This window comes from Sardina pilchardus, chromosome 6 (assembly GCF_963854185.1).
Source record: "Sardina pilchardus chromosome 6, fSarPil1.1, whole genome shotgun sequence".
NCBI classification, from domain to species: Eukaryota; Metazoa; Chordata; class Actinopteri; order Clupeiformes; family Clupeidae; genus Sardina; species Sardina pilchardus.
Window position 1 is genome coordinate 12,832,740 of NC_084999.1, and position 22,994 is coordinate 12,855,733.

The window sequence follows — 22,994 nt, forward strand, 5'->3', positions numbered from 1 at the left end:
GGTGCGATCTGATAACGGTCTTACTCAGCTTCATGGCGGCAAGGTTCCTTTTCAGTTTAATTCCAAGAAACGCCCGCCCCCCGCCCCTGCCATCCGCCCTAACCCGGAACAACCCACCCACCCGCTGAACTTCCTCCCATTCTCCCCCCTGTGCACAAGCACCATCTATGCACACAGAAAGGCTTCGTTTAGTGTTTGTCTTCAGGAAGAGACATTGATACACGCAGACTACCAGCTTTCAGGTGTTTGCATGCGTCAACAGCTTAATGCTGAGCAGCCGGTGGCCCAACACACTGCACAAGAGCCATAACCCTCCAGAGGGAGTGGGAATTATTTAGGCAACGGGGCCACATGTCTGTGTCGTGTCTTTGTCGATGGCGCTCTAAATTGGCGCCCACCCACCGGATATGGCAGTTGACATTTTAGGTTTTTTAGGTACACGGATAAAAACACCACAGTGGTTGCTCTGGCACAGTAGGCAGAATCTGAAACTATGAAGAGAAGACGTCAGATAACACCTCCGTCTCAACAGGAAGCCAAACACAGCGCACAAGTCTACGAATACTACCCTAATACAGCAACAACACAACACAACACAACAAGGTCATGTCAAAGAACACATTCAGTACATCTGTGTGACTGGAATGTGAAGGTTTGTTAGCTGGCGTGTAATGTCCCCCCCTCCCCGCCACCCCCACCCACCCCCCACCTCCCCGCCCCACCCCTAGAGTCAACAGAGAGGCCAGTCTATTCCAACAGGAGCATCTGAAATGCTGTGCAAATAAAACCTTGGTGGACATGATTGTTTCAGTCATCACTTTTGCTACGGAGGGTCGCACATCAGTCTGTGGGCGATCATGTTGAAAATGAGGACACTTTAGTCAGAGGAAGGCACTGTTCTGAGCAAGACCATTGTGTCTGTTGAGATGGCCATGCAACCAATAGGCTGTGCTGGTTAGGCATCGATGGATGAAAGACAGACAGACAGAAAGAAAGAAAGAAAGAAAAGAACGAGCGAGGGAGAAAGAGGGCAGGGTCCCTGATGGCCTGACAAAACACCACTCCCTAGACAAGAGTCATGGTTTAAGAACGATCCAATGAAAGTCTCCTAAACCATCTCGCTCTCTTCCTGAGTCCAAAGCTAAATAATACATTTTGAAACAACAGTGACTAAGGCTGATGATGCATGGGGCAACTTCTTGAGCAATGTTGCTGGGCAACGTTCCCAATGTCCCCATTTATATTTGGCAACAATTTCATTTATCTGGAGAACTTTAAAATCATCTGTAGGCAAATCATCAATTCATCCAATCAGAATCAATGGAACTGGTTATGTGGCTGCCCAGCATCATTACTCAAGACGTTGCCCCGCGCATCGCCAGCTTAAGGGACACTTGCACTGCCGTGGTTCAGCAAGAGACACACAATTTCAGTTGATTGTCAACCGCATCTAAAGATATGTTTTTTCCCTCAAAGAGGAAGACCCATCTTAAAATAAATATAGTGTTGATGATGACACCACAAAGAACAGGACAGCAACGTAAGTAGAGAATCTAAAGTACTCCACACATATACAAAAAAGAAAAGGAAAAAAAAAAAAAAAAAAAAAAGCACGCTATTAGTGTTCTGGCAATACTGGGAGTCTTCTGACGGTAAAGCACCGTGAACACACGGTACCCCGGTCCTCTCCTCGGAAGAAGCGCGCTCGTGCCACATGGTGTCAGTTGGAGCTCAAAAGTCTGCGGAGGTGATGCAATGGCTGCCCGGGTCCTGGGATTTGTGCAGAGGCGCTGAGCATAGCTTAGGTGATTACTCTGTGCATGCCTGTGTGTGTGTGTGTGTGTGTGTGTGTGTGTGTGTGTGTGTGCACGTTACACGGTCCTTGTCTGAGTGGCATGTGGTGATGACTGTGGCATGTGGTGAGGACTGCAGCCCACCACTGTGACACTTGTTGTTCATATGCTGCCCAGAGGACACAGAGAAAGGGCTAGACATAAAGATGCTTGGGTTTAGTGTTCAGGTGTGTGTGTGTGTGTGTGTGTGTGTGTGTGTGTGTGTGTGTGTGTGTGTGTGTGTGTGTGCGCATCTCACTGGGTGTACCAGCTCTCTTCAACATCCTGTGTGTAGAGTCTGGAGGCAGGAGTCTGGCAGGGTTGTGGTTGTTGTTGTGGTGGTGGTTGTTCTTGCTCTTGTTCTTGCTCTCGTGTGTGTGTGTGTGTGTGTGTGTGTGAGTGTGTGTGTGCGTGGTTCGGGGAGTGCCCCTGAGCGGCAGCTCACTGGGTGATGCAGTTCTCGCCCATGTCCTGCGCGTAGCGATCAGAGATGGTGGTCCGGAGCTGCTCCACGTCGCGCCGCAGCTGCTGGGCCTCGGCCAGCTTCCTCTGCAGCACCTCCGAGCTCAGCCAGTCCTCACAGGGGTCAGGCAGCGGCGGCGGCGCTAAAACACACACACACACCATCCAGTTACACATGTACACACACACACACACACACAGCTCAGCCAGTCCTCACAGGGGTCGGGCAGCGGCGGCGGCGCTAAAACACACACACACCATCCAGTTACACATGTACACACACACACACACACACACACACACACACACAGCTCAGCCAGTCCTCACAGGGGTCGGGCAGCGGCGGCGGCGCTAAAACACACACACACACCATCCAGTTACACATGTACACACACACACACACACACACAGCTCAGCCAGTCCTCACAGGGGTCAGGCAGCGGCGGCGGCGCTAAAACACACACACACACACACCATCCAGTTACACATGTATACACACACACACACACAAACCTCAGCCAGTCCTCACAGGGGTCAGGCAGCGGCGGCGGCGCTAAAACACACACACACACACCATCCAGTTACACATGTACACACACACACACACCTCAGCCAGTCCTCACACCCACACACACACACACACCTTACAGGGGTCAGCTAGTGGTGGCCGAGTTGAGGACACACACACACACCATCCAGTTACACATCTACATACTGTAGTATATATACACACACACAGTCAAACATAAGTAAGGGATAATGGACGACACGCCGTTCGGTTATACAAACGGTAAAAGAGCCAAACGCGAAGCGGAGGGACCTTCCTTCTAGAAAAGTGTCCATTATCCATCCAAAGTGTCCATTGTCTATTAAGTCCATTATCCCGCTTATTCCACTGTTGCCACTTGCGTTGTGTTCGTTTCCGGTGCTAATTTAAATGTTTTAATCGCTAGAACTGTATTGTTTGTAGAACTACTTTTCCCCAGACACATTTCAACTAATTTCTCAAACTGCGGTTACTAGTTCTAAATGGATGGTTGGTATGGCCAAAAGCCAGTCGTTAGTTCTAAATCTCCCGTTGTCAAGTTGGCATATCCCAGGATTCTGATGAACGTTAACTCTGAAAGATTGCTATTTTTCTTAGCCTACTGCCACCCAACTAGCTAAAAGCCACCTCCGTCATATGCTTAATGTTACTATGATATGAACGTCTGTATTTTACAGCTTGTATCATGACAGTGCATTTTTAACTTAATGTTCAAGTGTGATACGGCCAACAAATTGGAACTACTTCATAGCCGTGCAACGTGCGTGTATCTAAAGTTAATGCACACCTTATAGAACACAGGACACCGAGCAGTGGAATAATGCTATATAAACACACACACACACACATAATGCTATATAAACACACACACACACACACACAATGCTATATAAACACACATATGCACGCACACACACACACACTCCAGTTACACATACTATAGTGTGCATACACACACACACACAATGCTATATAAAAACACACACACACACACAATCTAGTCACATATAAATATATAAATAAAAATACTACAGTACATACACACAGGCAGACATAATGCTATATATAAACACACACACACAGATTACACCGACTACAAATACCAAAGCATAGTGAACCACATGCGAGCGAGCGAGCGAGAGAGAACGCATGTAAGAGAGACCATGAAACAGATAGAGAGCCAAAAAGAGAAGAGAGAGAGAAAGAGGGAGAAACACACAGACAGCATGTGTGAGAAGGATGGAGCATGAGTGAGAGGGGGTTAACCCCACTGAGTATGTGAGAGAGAATGTGTGTCATTGGGACAACAGGACAAGCCGATGGTCATATGTAGCTCCAGTAGGTGAGGTGTGCGGAGCTGGTGGCTGTATACCCGTGGTTGTTGACTTGTTGATTTGAAAGAATCAGAATTACTACTAGTTTTAATGTTTACCCAGTCTACAGGTCTGACATAGCAACAGTTACACAGGACTGTGGAACTTAGACCATACGAGAATAGAAATGTGAAATGTGACGACGTGAGCGAGACAATAAGAGACCAAGCGTTGACCAAGTGTGAGCGCCAGACAGTGTGAGCGTGAGTGTGAGTGTGACAGAGGGAAGACTGGGCTGCTAGAGTTAGATATACAGATAGAGAGACAGATAGATAGAGAGAGAGAGAGAGAGAGAGAGAGACAGAGATAGATATAGAGAGAGATAGATAGATAGATAGATAGATATAGAGACAGACAGACAGACAGACAGATAGATAGATAGAGAGGTTATGAGAGAGGATTGGGCTCTTACAGCCGATGCTGAGCAGCATGGAGAGAGAGAGAGAGAGAGAGAGCGCGAGAGAGAGAGAGATAGATAGAGAGATAGAGAGATGGAGGATTGGGCTCTTACAGCCGATGCCGAGCAGCATGGAGAGAGAGAGAGAGAGAGAGAGCGAGAGAGAGATAGATAGAGAGATGGAGGATTGGGCTCTTACAGCCGATGCCGAGCAGCATGGAGAGAGAGAGAGATAGATAGAGAGAGAGAGAGATGGAGGATTGGGCTCTTACAGCCGATGCCGAGCAGCATGGAGAGGTTGGGGTCCTGTCCCTGTGTGCGCTGGGTGAGGACGCTGCAGAGGGAGCGCAGGTCGCCCAGGCACGCCGCCATCTCGCCGTGCAGACGCTGCGTCAGGCGCGCGCTCGCCGCCTGCGGGGGCCCCCGGCCGTGGCCCACGCCCGAGCCAAACCCGGCCCGGTCCGCCTCCTCCAGGTGCTCCTGCAGGGTCAGGTTCTGATCCAACAGGTCCTGGTTCTGGGAGGACAGCTGCACCGAGGTAGGAGGAGCGTGGTTAGAGAGGACAGGGGAGAATAGGGAAGTCCATATGTGCACACACGCTTTTGGGTAATGGAGCCTAATGTGTATCCTTATGGAGTTATGAACAGCAACATATAGCCCTCCCTCACGTCATCACACGCTACGTGTGTGGGACACAAGATGCAGGACAGACACAGGACACAGACACAGTTGCAGGACACAGACGCAGGACTGTTTTCGGGACCGTAGCAAATTTTAGTGTGATTTGGGACTCTTATTGGTAAAATAAAATGCTTTGTGAATACAGGCCCTGACTCCTATAAAATGTCACTACACTAATGCTGATGTAGTGTTTCTGGTACGTATGAGACAAGACAACAGCAAGAAAAAGGACAAAAAAGTACATTTGAACATAACTGAACTTATAGGGTTGGTGTACACCACTTTGAAACAGTTTTTTTTTCATACACAGCAGCACCAACGGTTGGTGGTTAACCTACTTTGGTTGTGTTAAAAGATACAAATATAAATGATGGGTCTGTGTGCAAATAGTCAACCAACTAGTCTGATGAATAAGCACAAAATAATTAACACATCCTTTGCAATTTCATGCAAAACCCACCACTGAAACAGGGTTATCAGCTGTAAAAAGCAAGCCAGGACACAGTGTGAGCTGGGTTTGACTGCCAGCTGCGCAAAAGAAGGAACTACGCACGCCATCAGTGGTTTTAAAATAGGCCTTTCCCATGTAAAATGAGAAGTGAAGTTTGCCTATGAGCATATTTTTTTCAAAACAAACAAACAAACAAACAAACAAAAAAACACAGATGACGTGTGTTTGTGTGCACAGCACATCTCAATATACTGTATGTATGCATGCATTTGTGAATGCAGTCGCGTGTGTGTGTGTGTGTGTTTGCGTGTCTGCGTACAGCTCAACTTCATGTGTGTGTGTGTGCATACAGCTCAACTCCTTCGTGTGAGTGAGTGTGTGTATGTGTGTGTGTGTGAGTGTAGCTCACCTCCTTCATGGCGGTGCGCAGCTGGAGCAGACCCTGCTCCTTCCCCATCAGCTCCTCCCTCAGAGCCTGGCTACTGCTCTCCTCCAGAGACACCTGATCCTCCAGCGTCTACACACACACACACACACACACACACACACACACACACACACACACACACACACACACACACACACACACACACACACACACACACACACACACACACACACACACACACACACACACACACACACACACACACACACACACACACACACACACACACACACACACACACACACACACACACACACACACACACACACACACACACACACACACACACACACACACACAGGTCAGTCTCTGCGAGGTCTATCGGCACGCCTTTAACCACGAGAGTGTTTGAGAAACGCACCCGAATTTGTGTTCCCAGCTGCTCCATCATGCGCAACTGCTTCTCAATGACCTGCCAGCACAAGAGAAGGAAACAGCATTCAGCCAAGATGGACACTGAGCTGACCCTGTCTCAAGGGCAGCACTATAAACCAGACCACATCACACACCGCATGCTCACACAGCACTCCTCCGGATGATCTACAGCCCTGAGGCACATTCAAATTCTTCAAACAGAGACGTTTGAGGCAAACATCTTTAATGTTGGAACTGTTCAATTGGAAAGTGTGTGTGTAAACATTTCAAATCGCTCAATTTCTACACAACCCTTCCTCCCGCATCCGTGTATGTTTACAAAGATCTACTTCCTCAGACTACCTCCTCGCATGTGCTGGAAAACATTCACAGCAAACTCTAAGCAAACATAAAACATCGTAAACATTCACGCTTTGCAAATTCAAACACGCCTCCATTTCTACATGTAACTAAGGCAGAAAGGGGATGAGCACTACTGGGCTAGCTGAGGTTGAGTGGGGAGTGGAGGGTGTGTAGCAGGGTAAGCGCCGGACCTTCTTCAGCCGGTGCTGCTCCTCCCGCAGGGCCGTGTTCTCCGTTCGCAGCTTCTCCAGGTCCAGAGACGGCAGCCGCGCTCCATCCTCCAGGCCCTCCTGCACACGCTCCTGCAGGCTGTGCGTACACACACACAAACACACACACACACACACACACACACACACACACATAAAGCACACACACGAACACACACACAAACACACACACACACACACACACAGTGTTGGTGATTGAGGCGTGTCGGGGTCTCTTCCTGTATGCTTGTTGGTCGCGTATACCATCCTGTATGTATGAAAGAGGAAGTGCTTGAGTGTGTGTGTGTGTGTGTGTGTGTGTGTGTGTTACCTGGTGACTGTGCTCAGCAGCTCGCGCTCCCTGCATCTCTGCTCCTCCAGCTGAGCGTCTCGGTCCCGCGTGGCTGAGCGGGACTCCGCAACTCTAGCCTCCAGCTCCTCCACCGTGGCCTGCAGCTGCTCTGCCCTCCGCTCGGCCTCCTCCAGCTGACAATTCAAAAGATACATTACCGTTTACATTCAATTCAGATACATTACTGTTTACATTCAATTCAGATACATTACTGTTTACAATTCAATTCAGATACATTACTGTTTAGGTTCAATTCAGTTTCACTCTAATAAGTTCCGGTGTAGTTCTTTTTAACTTCACAGCATTTCTATCCTATTGATTTACAGTCATCCAATATAATAATGAATTCTTCGCCACTAGCACCGACCACATTCAATGTATACTAACCACACCACAAAGACAAGAGTCTGACTCAAACACATGGTCCACATGGTTAAATGAAGTCTGTACAGTGTTGTGCAAAACTTTTAGTCATTTTTCCTGTCTTAGCAAAACACAGCTTCACATGACCATACCTAACTGCAATGAACCACAAGCCCTTTTCAGACAGAGAAACGATACATTAGCGTTTAAGAAATAGCGGGTTCAGGGGGAGTTCGCTGTGTGAAAGGTAGACGTGTTTTGGTCCCGTGTTTTGGTGTGCTGGACATACAAGTTGCAATGCTGGTGTAGGCTCAGCCCAGTCAGAAATAGAGGGAAGAAACTGAAATTATGCAGATGACACAAGTGTTCTGTGTTTCTCACGCTGCCACAAACAGACATGAAAATCTCGCCTAGCTAAGCTGCCACGCTGCCGTCACAGGTAGATGGCTGCAGAGATTACCACGCCAGAGCGGCAACATTTCAACCGAGAAGCGCGAGGAAATTATGCTTAGGCTGATAGGTGTGTGTCTCTACACACACACACACACACAGACACAGCCATCAAGAGAGCAAACAAATCAGGCCTTGTTACTGGAGCATCCCCCTCACAATCTCACCAACGCTGAATCTGTTAACGGTCAGACTGCGGCTTCCTCACCTACTCAAGCCTTTTACCACCAGATAACAGGAGCCATCAATACATTTCAGGGGCGAAATCTCTTCAAGCGTGCGGTCATAAGAAGTAAGAGGTATAAGAAACGTGCACTCTTCACTTCAATCTTCGGGACAATCTAGGATAAAGGCATCTTGGTGTGGCTAACTTTTGTTTTCTTATGAACACTCATAACACTTCACCGCTAACCGCATGGCCATGCCATGGAGACAGACAACCTAGATGCAGAGAAAAACTTTCCACAGGAAGTGATCTGTCAAAGCCAGCAGCTTCTTTCACGCTCTAGGTACCTGTAACTAACACAACCCCCACCCCCCCGATATCGCACATTTCAGTCCAACACTAACTAAGGCAAAACTGCAAAAGACCTTTGCACCACAGAGACACACAGTTGGCCACAACACCCAACAGAGAGGGAAAGTTAGCCACAAATCAAAAGTATGCAAAGTATGTGCCAGCAACGAAAGTCTAAAAAAGGTGCTAATTTAAAAGGTGCTAATCTAATGAAATACCACGTGACACCAATCCAAAGTGCAAAACACATACACAGCGGAAGATAGGTCATTGCCATGCACTTCCACATACAGCACTTTAGCTTCATGCACAAGAGTTTGCTCCATATCTTTGCACATTGCCCACTATTTAAATTAGGCTCCAGAGTGTGTGTTGGCCTTGACCCCAGAGAGTGGGGAGTGTGTGTGTGTGTGTGTGCGTGTATGTCAACCCCAGAGAGTGGGGAGTGTGTGTGCGTGTGTGTGTGTGTGTGTGTGTGTGTGTACCTTCACTCCAAAGAGTGAGGAGTATGTGTGTGTGTGTGTGCGTGTATGTCAACCCCAGAGAGTGGGGAGTGTGTGTGCGTGTGTGTGTGTGTGTGTGTGTGTGTGTGTACCTTCACTCCAAAGAGTGAGGAGTATGTGTGTGTGCCTTAACCCCATAGGGCGGGGAGTGTGTGTGCGTGCCTTCACTTCAGAGAGTGGGGAGTGTGTGTGTGTGCCTTCACCCCAGAGAGTGGGGAGTGTGTGTGTGTGCCTTCACCCCAGAGAGTGGGGAGTGTGTGTGTGCCTTCACCCCAGAGAGTGGGGAGTGTGTGTGTGCCTTCACCCCAGAGAGTGGGGAGTGTGTGTGTGCCTTCACCCCAGAGAGTGGGGAGTGTGTGTGTGTGTGTGTGTGCCTTCACCCCAGAGAGTGGGGAGTGTGTGTGTGTGCCTTCACCCCAGAGAGTGGGGAGTGTGTGTGCGGTGCGGTGCGCCTCACCTGCTTGCTCTGGGCCTGGTAGTCCTCCATGGTGGGCAGGTCGGCCAGGTAGCGCTCCAGCGTCTCGATGCGCTGCTGCCGCTCGCGGCTCTGCTCCGCCTCCTTCTGGCACTTCTTCTTCAGGTTGTTTATGTGCTTGTCCCGGTTACGGATCTAAAGCACGTCGACGTTAACAAACAAGAGTTTTAAAAAAGGCCCCTAAGCACAATGTGGACAATACTTTGCCTTGAACAATACAAGATGAAAACAGAGAGACAGAGAGAGAGACAATGTGCCCTGAGGAATAAATGGCTCAGACAATACAGTCAAACATTAAATAGATAGACAGACAGACAGACAGACAGACAATGTTATTCATGTGGTGTTACAGCAGCAATTAATAAAATAAACAGATAATCCCACTCTAAGTAAATTGTAAAACTTTTCCCTGAGTTTCCCTGACAAAAAACCTGAATTTCCATGGACTATATAATGAATGGTACAATATACCGACCAATGACTTCAGAACAGGAGATGAATAAATGGGCATTGATTAAAAAAAAGTTGGGCTACTCAAGCAAGCAGCAAAGCTAACCAGATACACACCAACACTGCGTGGAATATTTGTATTAATGTACTTTGGAAAGTACATTTTAAACTGCTATTAAAAAAAAGTCTCTGATATTCTATGACTTTGCCCCAAAAATGATACAATTCCCTTGACTTTCCACGTCTGAAATAAACTCTTCCAAAATTCTATGATATTCCAGAAATTCCATGACCCATGGGAGCACTGTGTAAGACACGTTATTGAATCTATTTTCAAAAGCCCAACATGCTGGTCTAAAGTTGGCTGGAGGATCGTGATGGGGAAAATAATCATCATTGCCACCACAGTAACCATGAGGTCATTCTGCAGAGTGCACAAGAAAGTGTCTGTTGCTCACTCTCTCCTCCTGCCTGGTACAACATACCGACCAACCAGAACAGTCCACAGAGAAAGTGTGAGTGCACAAGAGAGTGTGAGTGCACGAGAAGAGTGTGAGTGCACGAGAAGAGTGTGAGTTAGTGCACGGGAGAGTGTGAGTGCACGAGAAGAGTGTGAGTTAGTGCACGGGAGAGTGTGAGTGCTGGAAGGGAGGTGTGACGGGGAGAGGCATGCCTGCTGCTCACCCTCTCCTCCTGCCTCTTCAGCTCCTCGGCGTGCTTGTCGGTGCCCTCGCGGAGCGACTCGGTCAGGCGTCGCGTCTCGGCCTCCACTGCACCCAGGTGCCGCTCCGCCTCCGCCTTCTCCTTGACCAGGCCATCGCTGCGCTCGGCAAACTGGGCTCGCAGGAAGGCGTTTTCCCGCTGCGCCTCCTGACCCACACAACCCACACACACACACACATTTGGGGTTAGAGGGTGATTCACCTCAGCACTGTGTGCTGTGTGTGTTCACCAATTCGGTTAAATTGGGTTAAATGCAGAGACTGAATTTCCCTCACAGGATCAAAAAATCAATGCATGAGTAGGCCCTCTGCATATGAGTGATGTCTCTCTGTGTGTGTGTGTGTGTGTGTGTGTGTGTGTGTGTGTGTGTGTGTGTGTGTGTGTGTGTGTGTGTGTGTGTGTGTGTGTGTGTGTGTGTGTATAGTATACTATACACACACACACACACACAGAAATCACTCATATGCAGAGGGCCTACTCATACATTGATATTTTGCCCCTAAGCTCTATCATGCACCAAATGAGAAAGCCGCAAGAATAACCACACTAGCTCCAGACACAGCCATGGGGTGATACTGTGGGAGGGATTTCCACTGAGTATTATGAAGACATTACCCGTGGGACCAGGTCTGAGTGTGAGAGCAGGAGAGAGAATGGAGTGCGTACCTGTTCTCACACCTGCACAATATACACAGTACCTACTTACACCTGCACAATACACACACAATACCTACTTACACCTGCACAATACACACACAGTACCTACTTACACCTGCACAATACACCCACGTGCTTGCGTACTTGCTCACACACCTGTCCTGCACTCTATACACATACTCACTCTCCTACTACACACTCCAAACACAATATGTGCTCTCATGCTTACAGGCTTATACTACTCTAACTTTAACACTTTGCACTCCATGCTCTCACACTCAGGTACTTTCTTGCTTTTCAACCGCGGTACGGAAAAAATAGGTGTGTAGGTGTGTGTGAGGAGGTACTGTGTGTATTGTGCTGGTGTGTGAGCAGAGAAGTGTATACCCCATGAGTGCAAGAATAGGTATGAGTATGCAGTACAAGGGTCACACTAGGGACCTTTAAAGTGTCCACACTGACCAATAAGGATGAAAGTCTCTCCTCCTGTTAATGAACATGACGGCTAAAATTCACTGTCAGCTTTATATCGTCCTCAAAAGCACTCTGAAAGTGATTCCCAAAGACATAGTTCTTAATGTCGTTATCGTTATATGTTGTGTGAGGACATAGTCAATTCATATCAGCTAGAACGTTTGTTGGCGCTATTGTCATAGTGATAGTTGTTGGTGCAAGCGGCTGTGTTGAGCGGGTGCCGTGTGAGTGTGTGTATAGAGAGTGGTGACCTGCAGGTGCTGTGTGTGTGTGTGTGTGTGTGCGCGTGTAGAGAGTGGACGCTTGCAGGTGCCGTGTGTGTGTAGAAAGAGAGTGGAGATCTGCAGGTGCTCTGTGTGTGTGTGTGTGGGTGTGTGTGTGTGTGTGTGTGTGTGTGTGTGTGTATGCGTGTGTAGAGAGTGGACGACGCTTGCAGGTGCCGTGTGTGTGTAGAGAGAGAGTGGAGACCTGCAGGTGCTGTGTGTGTGTGTGTGTGTGTGTAGAGAGAGAGTGGAGACCTGCAGGTGCTGTGTGTGTGTGTGTGTGTGTGTTTGTGTGTGTGTGTGTGTAGAGAGAGTAGAGACCTGCAGGCGGAGCAGACACACGTCGGGGTAGGGCGCTCCTCGTCCCAGCAGCGCACTGTGGACCTGCAGCTCACTGTCCCTCAGCCGCTGCTCCAGCTGAGCCACCTGCTGCTTCTGCCTGCAAGCACAATATACACGGTTAATGTAAGGGAACACACAAAATACAGGGACGCAGGGACGCAGGGACGCAGGGACGCACGCACGCACGCACGCACGCACGCACGCACGCACGCACGCACGCACGCACACTGATAAAACATTGGAGAACCCGTCTGCAATTATGTAAGCACAATATAATCTGAAAACTGCTGCCCTGATTAAAAAAAACAAAGCAACTGATCTCAGCTGGTGTTCTGTCTATGATGGGAGTGGAATGGAAATTAAGTGACCCCAAACATTTGAACGGCAAAAAGATCCTGTTTACCAATAAATCACCAACATGGGAGGATTCTCACATACACACACACACACAACAAAAAGGTGTCATTAAAACAAATGCCAAGAGTTCACCCAACACACCATACGTGTCACACCCTAACTGTGGTTAACACACTGTGGTTTGCAACACTTTGCAACACCAGAGTGATCTTCTACTCCTAAGATAAACAGTCAGCATGACGATGTTTTGCTGTTCCACTGTGAGCCATCCCTCACAATATAAATAGCCAAGTTGTGATCATGATGGTGCAGCATTTGGCTAGGAGTCGTTGATAGCTGCACTCAACATCAGAGCGTTGGAAAAGTTGTGTGCAAAGCCTACTGTAGCTCTCATACAACACGTTGTATGCACACTGCTGACTGCTGCTGGGGTTTAAATAGCAGTTGCCATGACACTCCAGGGTCAAAGTTCAAAGTAATGGTGTGCCTGAGAGATCACTAAGCAGCAAAAACATTTTCTTGTCCTGCCTCGCTTCCCCTTCACCATGGTAACCCAACACATTACATTACATTACATTTCATTTAGCGGACACTTTTTGTCCAAAGTGACTTGCATGCGCCAACTATACTGCAAGGGAATACACAATGGAAGCGTGGAGTTGAACAGACAATTTTCAAGCTACTGCACATTAGTCCAGTTCCTTAACCACTACACTACCACCACACTACAAATCACTCCAGGGCCACTCACAAGCAGATTACCTACCCTCCCCTGTGAACAGGGCAATCTGTCCGAGCCACTGTCGCCCCTGCATGCATTGAGGAGCTAGGGGGTTCAGAGGCACTTGTCTACAGTTAAAGAGACCCTATGCAACTTTTTCATAGTCATAAAATCGCTTAGAAATCGTTGTTTTGCTTGACTGACCAGTTTGATCGAAAACAGTCACATTTCCTCCCGCCCCTAGTGTCCCTATCCGCTAATTACAACCTTGCAACTTTCTGATAAACGATCGTTTGCTGTTTACATCTGGAAGTCAGAGACGCGAAAGGAACAAGAAGAACCACGCTTGCAATTTATATATTTATATATAGCCTATATATGTATAAATATACACGCTAAAGCTGTCGGGGAAGCTCTGCAGAGAAATATGCAAGCATAAAACGAGCGAAAACGAAAAACGAAACCGAAACCAGAGATGAAATCGCCAATCCTGCATTATTCCTCTTTAAAGCAACACTAAAGAGTTTTTTGTACCTTAAAATAATGTTTCCAAACTCGTAACAGGGTAAACGGCACTTCTGCATTCACTTCACAGCCCTCTATCAGATATAAACTCACTATGTCAGTTTACCAGATTGGGTAGCGGTTCTGTAGTACGATGGAATGAGACCTAAGACACTACAAATTTGACTTGCTTCGATGTCGATACATCATACACTCAGAAAATCATGTAACAAAGTCTACCTTGTGTCTGGACATCCGTCATTTGCTGGATAAACAAATATTGGCCGTGCGACAGAGGAAAAGTGCTCTAGAGTCGCTTTAAGGCACTATGCACAATAAAATAGCATTAAACTGAATTGATTACAAACCTTTCGATGAGCATCTCCTTCTCCTTCAGCAGGTTTTCGTTGGTCTTGATTAAGGCTTCCCACTTGTTGCCATCCGAGTGCAATGCAGCTGACGGGTACAGAGGGGGGTACTGACAGCCTCCTGTGGTATACAGCTACACACACACACACACACACACACACACACACACAAGAAAGACAGAGAGAGAGAATTAACACTCCTTTATAAAATCAATATTTGGGTCAGGTGTTACAAAATATTTACTAAATCAATGCCATCCAATACACTACATACTACATACAGTAGAAGCATATGCATGCATACATATATTCGATTTTAATTCTACCTCCCAAAAATCCCCCTAAAAACCTCCACAGGATTCAGGACCAGACCCCAAGATCGTGCCCTTTCTTGTTTTCCAAATGAGCAAATTAGATTTTTGCTGAACTGATTAAAAAAGTAATGTGAGAAAGTGTGTCTGTCTGTGTGTGTGTGTGTGTGTGTGTGTTAAGAGGCAGCAGGCTCTGCTCCACCACTAGTGAGTTGTCGTTTTAACCTGTAAAGCAAAGCTCCATGTACTGTATCAAACCCTCACCTGCATCTGTTCCACCTGAAGACGGAGGTTCTCCAGCTGCTGCCAGTTGTTGAGCTCCGCACAGCGCTCCTGCAGCAGCGGCTCGTACGCCTTGCTGCCCATCTGTAGACCCAGCGGGTGCCCGACGCCCATGCCGGGCCCCCTCATCCCGTACGGGTCCACCGCCGACCCGCTAGCCAGTCCAGACTGGGCCTCAGGGAGAACCCTGTAGCTCTGCTCTAGGGCTGGCCGGTACATGTCTCCGTCCCTGAAGCCGGTGAGCGGCGGCCGCAGCATGTCCGCGCCCCCGAGACCTCCCATCAGCATGGACTGGTTGAGGGTGGGCTCCATGTTGGGCATGTCGAAGTGCTGCGGCTCGTCCAGCCGCGTGTGCTCGCCGCCGGGGAAGAGCGAGTGGTCCAGGCCGTTGACCAGGCTGCGGTAGCGGCTCAGGCAGTCAGGCCTGGGCCCGCCGGCCCCAGCCCCGCCGTCCAGCCCCGCCGCCGCCGCCGCGCCCTGAGCGTCCAGGTTGGGGGACGAGGCCGACTTGGAGAGCGAGGAGCTGGACGTGGAGCTGGAGTTGCGGGAGGCGGAGGACGAGGAGACCTGCGGCTCCTCCTTGGGCAGGGAGCGAGGCTGCGGCTTGGAGGCCGGGGCGCCGGCCGTGGAGGGCATGACATGGGCGGTGGGGATGGGGATCTGACTGCGGATGGGCTGGAAGGAAGAGCTGCTGCTGGAACTGCACAGATCTGCACGAGAGAGAGAGAGACAGAGAGAGAGAGAGAGATGAGGAATGGTAGATACGTTCCAATACGCGCTTATTCCTTCAGAATTAAAATCTTTGCATTACTAGGTCAATTCCGAGTCACATCAGACAGAATCCAGGAAAATGTTTGCCGTGCCATTTTAAATTCTACTTCCACATAACATTAACGTTCAATAGCTATCGATAACGATAACAGGGATTTCTTTGTCCAAGTATATACAGTACACACACGCGACAGATCGTTGATGGCCTGATGACGAAAGTGAAGTGGGACTGAGAAACATGAAGGAAGCCTATTCAGTGGTACAAATACAACCACAGGGCCTGCCTTCACATCCTTCTAGTTCTTCCCCTCTGGCAAACGGGAAATATTACAGAAAGAAAATATTACAGAAATATTACAGAAAAAGGCAAGGTAATTAAAATGACTTGTTTCTAGACTTGTCCTCACAAGTGTTACTGTGTTACTCTGCATGATCAACGTCTTCTTACTCAGGGTTAGGCTATTTTTATGCTGGTCATCGTTACTCTTCTTGCCTAATCTAATTGCCTAAAACATTTTTTCAAGTCCTATTCTAATTTTTGAGTTTCATTTGATCAGCTGGGTTAGGGTTAGGGTTAGTAACCTTTTGCTGTGTTTGAAGATCTTATTGAGCCTAAACCCCCATCACAATTGGGGTGAAAACATTTCTACTGTGAGTAGCTTTTGGAAAGAGAAATGCCAAAAATAATGTTCAACCATCATGTTCAAGACGTGTAAAGAAATACAGCAGTCCATAAACAAAACTGACAGAAAAAAGAACACAGAAGAACTTCTTTCTCTCCAAAGACACGCTCAATATGTAGCACAATGCACAACATAGTGGAATGTTTCTGTGACATTCATGACAAATAGCTTTGAGAGGTCAACCAAGTAGTAGGCTTAAGCTTTATAATACAACCAAACAAAACCAACTAAAAACACTCAGACAAGTCTAAATAGTCTGTTTCTGACTTGCCTGTCACTTCTGCATCTGCTTTAAGCAGACAAGTAAGAAAGCTCTTGTTTACACTCTTGGTCGGTGCGAGTGAAACCCATCCTCTCTATTTTCAGGTAGTGATGCAAAGTATCTGTGGCTGGTGTTCTGGGGCTGTGCTTGCTGCGCCAAGCTTGAAAGAAAATAGCACCTCGGCTGCAGGGCAGACTGACTGACTTCACCCGCAGATCTGGATCAGTCTGGATTCAACTCCTCTATGCACACACTACTTAAAAATGACACCAAAGCTTCTTTGTAGACAAACAAAATGACTACTAGCTGTCCTTTTCAGAACCAGCTTACCCCCAAAACATGCAGCTGCACTCTACCCAATGCACAACATTCAAAGGCAGGCTATTGCTAATTATTACTATTAATACTAGGAACTTGCCAAAGAAAATCACCTTTCATATAGCAAAACCAATCGACGTCCACAAACAGGCACTGAAGCCTCCCATTTTAAGCGTCAGAAAAAAAACGAAGCAGTTAAGCAATCCCACACGTCACTCACCTGGCATTCACTGGCACACAGGGCAAAACCCCCCAATGCCGGAGGCATTTTCAGGGGGCAAGATCTGGGCGACAGAGCAAACCGGCAAAGAGTCCTTTCTGGTGCATTTCTAGCCAGCCAAGTGAAAGGGGGAGAAAGGAATGGAGGAATGGCAAGGCTCAGGTAGACACAGAGAGGCAACACCCAGTGCCTGAGGGTACATCGTCCTGCAAAGCAAACTACCACTCAACACACAGAGAGGCTCTGCCTGCCACATTAATCTGCCAGCCAGCCAGGTCTGTAGGCACTACATGCGGGAACGTCGGGAACAGCAACACAACAAAACACTCACATAAAGACTCTCTCATATGCACTAATACACGAGGAGACGTACACAGAAAGGTTAGGGATATTTATAGCTCCCTTCTCAAATTACGGGGTGATCTGCATCTGCCTCTTATTTAAGCACCCCCCCCCCCCCACACACACACACACACACACACACACCAACCACACAAACACACTCGCTCTCTCTCTCTCTCTCTCTCTCTCTCTCTCTCTCTCTGCTGAGAGCAGTCTCTTCAATTAAATAAACTGCACTGAAGTTTATACAACAGCCTGGACAGGCCCCAAGTTGAGCTTACAGCAGCCCCTGGGCTGAAACTGCTAGGCTACAAGCAGAGATCAGTCAACTGGATGTAATACGGTCAAGCAGGAGGGAAAAAAAGCTATTGGTATGATTGTTGCTAACTCCAAAGTGGCCAGCAGAAGATAGCTTCACAATTTGCCCAGTGAATGTGACATGGACAACTTGGAACAATTTGTTCAGTGAACAAATCACTGACAAATTACAAACCACTGCACTGTCAGTTCTTCCCTGGAGTTGCTTTTCAACTGGATGGAATTTGCACTCAAGGAATACATCTTTTGCTTATCTCATCCTAGTTAGCCTTTTGAGTAAAATATATTATTGTCTATTTATTATTATTGCTTATTTTTTTAGTTTGTATTTCTTTCTTTTCTTATTCACCATCTACCTACCTACCTACACAGTGAAAGTGGGAGGAACAGTGTGAGGTAACCTCCAACCTCCAGATTTAGGCTTTTAAAAACATAAAACCAACCGATATGACTGCATGTAATGTATACATTTTCTCCTTGATATGGCGGCACCTCATGAGAGCCCTTGCCGTGAATTTTCACACCAGATGTGTTCCTAGGGAGAGCAGACACACAGCTTGAGGTCAGGCTCAGGCTTGCCTGAGGTACCACACCCCTGGAGTTGAAGTCTGCACAGGAGCTCAGATCAGTTTGAGCAAAACAGGCTGATAAGTATGCAATCTCCAGCCACCCACTCACTCACTAACTCACCTCCATCATCAACTCTCAACGCTTTTTTTTTTTGTGGCAGATGTGCATTCTGGCAGGATGCATCATAGACTTCTCATGATATAAGGAATTCAATCCCACAAAGCACATACAGATATTTTTGGATGGCTCTATAGACCTCTTCAATGTTTGCAAACATCCAGAGTGTAGGTTGGGTGTGCACGTAGCATGGGGTCAGGAAAAGGGCGCAGCTAATAGACAAGCATGTCGAGCGGTCATCGTCACCCCAGGACCACAAACCGTATCTTAATAAATTAGTCTTGGCTAATGCTGATTGCCTGCCTGATCCTAAGCTGATAACTGAATGGGTAGACAATGTTAGCAAGAGGCCAGAGACTCATTTGACCCGACATATACTTCTTGTTTTTGTTGCCAAGCCCAGTGTGTATACACACGCGGAAAAATAGTATATGTAGGCATTTTTCTTAATGTTTTCTATGTCATTATGCAGTTCTTCTTCCAGTGGTTTTATCCTATTGAGAGCACAGCCAAACAGAATGAAAGAGTAATCTGTCCAGCACTAACTAACCATACAAAACTTAATACCATAGGCCTAACACTCCCAGCCCCAACACTGGGAGACACTAACGGTGTAGTGTAACACACCACCAGCCTTCAGAGTCTAAAGCACAGACATCCACATCTCAATTCCCTGCGCCACCCGAACTTCAGTCCAATGGTACAGCTAATCTGTCCGCATTATATGTTACACAGGGTGTGGGGGGACATGGGGGTAGATTGGGAGGGGGCAAGGGTTCTAATTTTCCAGTTGGCTTTCCAATTTTCCTCATCCCAACAAAGCAACTCAGTGGAGATGAAACACAAGTTGGGGACCCTGCTGGCCTACGGCTCAATCCCCATTAGAGAAAATCTCATAGGAACACCAGGATCACCGCCAAGCAAATCTATAAATATACCCCGATATGAAACAGACACAGCAATACAAGCAGATCACAGAAACACGACGATGAATGAGGATCAGAGCTATGGGAATCAGTGACACTAATAATAATAATAATAATAATAATAATAATAATAATAATAGAGCTATTTTCCTAAACATAGTAACAAAGTGCTTGACATGTATAAAATAATTAACAGAACAAAAATGAAATGTCTAAAAACAATACAAATAAGGCCGTATCAGAAATGACAAGAATTAAGGAAGTAGGAAGTTAATAAGAAAAAAACAGCAATAATGAAATACTACACGAGGCAAAAAAACAACAACAAAACTTAAAACGTAAATGTACTCTTTAAAAGCTTTACGGTAGGAGTTTTAAGGAGAGATTTAAAAGATGTCAGAGAATCAGCTAACCATATTTGCTCAGGCAGTGCATTCCAGAGCTTTGGGGCTAACATAGAAAAATACCTGTCCACCTTTAGCTGCAAGGCAGGACTCAGGAATGGTTAATAAAGCTTTGCCTGCACACCGTAATGTGTGTGTAAGACTGTAGGGCACTAGAATATCAGAAATGCAACCAGGGTAAGGGCCATAAAGAACTTTAAATGCATGTTGGGAGGCAATGTAGTGATGACCTGCCAATAACCTGCCATCCACCACAAGTAAGGAGGGTAGGGTGGAAGGGTGTTACTGAATCACACTGCACACATCTAACCCAGGAAAACAGGGAATCATTTCAATTTAAAGTGGTTTACTAGAATAAAAATGCACCAGCGGTCCAGGATATTCAATAAATCAATGTTCAGAGCTGACAGAGATTCTACAGTCAACATTTCCAAAAGTTCTGTTATCAATGTAGTAATCAGATATTTGAATATTTACTACTGTCAAATTGACTTACGGTAGGCAGTTCCATTACTTCCCTAACCGCAGTGATGATATGATAGTGGTCCTCTAAAAGGAGCCAACATAATCTGATCCTGCGAGGGGTCTTCTTCACCAGTGTTTATTAAATGTCCCTCAGCTCTGCACAGGTTACAGGCCAGTTATGTAACCATCACGTGTGAACAACAGTGAGAGGGTCTGTGCTGTACGGGAGGTGATGTACCAGAGGGTTTCTCACCTTCAGAGTTGTCCGAGGGGGTGGCACCAAACCCCGTGTCCCCACTGTCCGCTGTACTGGGGCGCCAGCCAAAGCGTCTCTGGAACTTCTCAGACACAGCTGGCGTCTGCCACTCCATATCTTTGTACCCCACTGCAGAGAATGTGTGTATGTATGTGTGTATGAGAGAGAGAGAGAGAGAGAGAGAGAGAGAGCACACAGAACACAGGGAGAGGGGGCGTCAATGTCATAATGACATGGTTCACCTTTCTGAAAAGTCGCTAAAAGTTTTGGCTACTGTGGACATTTTTTCAGTAATACACAGGCATGGATACATACCGGATACTTTGGGGTCTTGGTGCCTCTGTGAGGTTGTCATAGCACAAGTCTTGAGTTTGCAAATGTCCTGACAGAAACAATAACACATTGCTGACAATGTTAGTAGTGTACTATTCAGATAGCACTAGAGACAACCTAGAGAATCTCATAAAAGATTAATACTATCTTAAGTGAGAATGCATAGGTTTTAAGACACATAAGTTGAACACAACTAGGATACACATGTTTGCGTTATGAATTGTGCTACGAATATAAGGCAATTTATCATCATAGCAAATATAACGGTCGAGATGAAACCATTGTCCTGTACTTTCATCAGTTAAGTTCAATGCCATTGCTACCTGACCAAGACTCACAGAAGAACAATGCCCAGAGTATAATAATGTTAGCTCAACTTCATTTCAGCACGTCAGTTTGCACGGTTATGTTTTAGGACAAGCGAACATGCGAATCTCGTGCAGTTACACAAGTTGTAAAAACTAGCAAACAGCTAACGGCTAACAACCTGTTATTTGTTATACCAGGACAGACAGTTGACAGTAGTAGCTGCCGAACTTCGTTGCAAGTTAGCCTTATGCTATCAACAACAACAAACCAATGATTAGGCCTACATCTAGTAATTGCAACAAGCTATTTGTAATGTGTAAACATTACCGTAAGGTTAATGTTAACTTGGATAACATGCAACAGTTCGAGTTAATAAACTTCTCCTACTACCTTTATGAGAAAACATTACACTGTAAATGTTCCAACAGAGACTGTGAACTTAACGTTATTTAGCTAAAACATACTACATAAAGTAACAAGTGAGCCAACTTATGCTAAGTAAAGGGATAGCTAACGTTACCAAAATTGATGCATGGCAGAATTGCCACGGTTGCTAGCCTTAGCTGATGTTGGTTACAATCATAGGGTTACAATACACAGGCAAGTTATGATAACGTTCTCCCAGGCAGTGGATTTTTTAATTAGCTATATGTTTACCCGTTAAGACAATACGTTTCATTAATAACTTTCTGTAAGGCGCAATCTGATTATTTCACTCACTATCCACAGTAGCCTTGTGTTAGCTTTGTTATCTTGGTTAACGTTAACAACTTTCTGTTAGTTAGGATAGGGGGCTTGATACAAAAGAATAACTTCACTCCATATGGTTAAATTAACGCTAACGTTACTGATCATAACATACATACCTTAACCTTGCGCAAGGGCCGTGATTAAAATAAACTAAAACAAACGCATCGCTAGGCATACAACTTAGTGTTAAGGTTGCTATAAAGGAACTCGTAAACACTCAAGCCGTTGAGCCAGCTGACGAATGGACGCAATCTCCGCCCCACTTCAGTATCGCTTTTTCAGCAGCGTTGAATTGGCGCGTTTTACTGATAGTTTTGCTAATATAGCCTCTCTTTTGTTGTCATTATTGTAGGCTACATGCACAACTAAATTTGAAAGTGCATTGTCCTTTGTCTGTGTAAAAGAGATTTCGATAATAGAAAAAATAGTGATCTTTAAAAAATAGAGAATACATAAATGGAGGTATAGGCTAATAAATAAAAGTCTAAGAGAAAACATGCATACAATATTAACACTGCTGGCATTATTTCATAGTCTGGGTAAAAATCATGTTTTAGTAGTATTTAGAGAGGCTATGGCTCTGGGGTAGAAACTGTTTTTTAGTCTGCATGTGTTTTTTTTTTGTTGCCCTATGTCTGTCTGCCTGTGTCTGGGGGCAGTAGTTCAAACAGACACCAGGTGATGGGTCCAGGGATGCCATACAGGCTTTTTAAGGCAGATG

The 22,994-nt window shown here is 46.5% G+C and overlaps 1 protein-coding gene across 3 annotated transcripts; it reads right to left on the reverse strand.

The window, feature by feature from the left end:
• Positions 1–723: 723 nt before the first annotated feature.
• cep85 (centrosomal protein 85) lies at positions 724–22,509 on the reverse strand. Of its 3 annotated transcripts, XM_062538502.1 has the most exons (14): positions 22,390–22,509; positions 21,197–21,263; positions 20,879–21,010; positions 15,212–15,939; positions 14,637–14,770; positions 12,666–12,783; positions 10,912–11,097; positions 9,760–9,912; positions 7,449–7,603; positions 7,100–7,217; positions 6,553–6,603; positions 6,153–6,260; positions 4,884–5,139; positions 724–2,437 (listed from the first exon to the last, which is right to left on the reverse strand). In XM_062538502.1, the coding sequence occupies exons 2-14, from the start codon at positions 21,234–21,236 to the stop codon at positions 2,274–2,276; spliced, it is 2,343 nt and encodes a 780-aa protein (XP_062394486.1). In that variant the 5' UTR covers positions 21,237–21,263; positions 22,390–22,509; the 3' UTR covers positions 724–2,273. The 3 variants fall into 3 exon arrangements, with proteins under 3 accessions (XP_062394486.1, XP_062394488.1, XP_062394487.1); XM_062538504.1 differs by lacking the exons at positions 20,879–21,010; positions 21,197–21,263; positions 22,390–22,509 and adding an exon at positions 20,657–20,724; XM_062538503.1 differs by lacking the exons at positions 20,879–21,010; positions 21,197–21,263; positions 22,390–22,509 and adding an exon at positions 17,484–17,802.
• Positions 22,510–22,994: the final 485 nt, after the last annotated feature.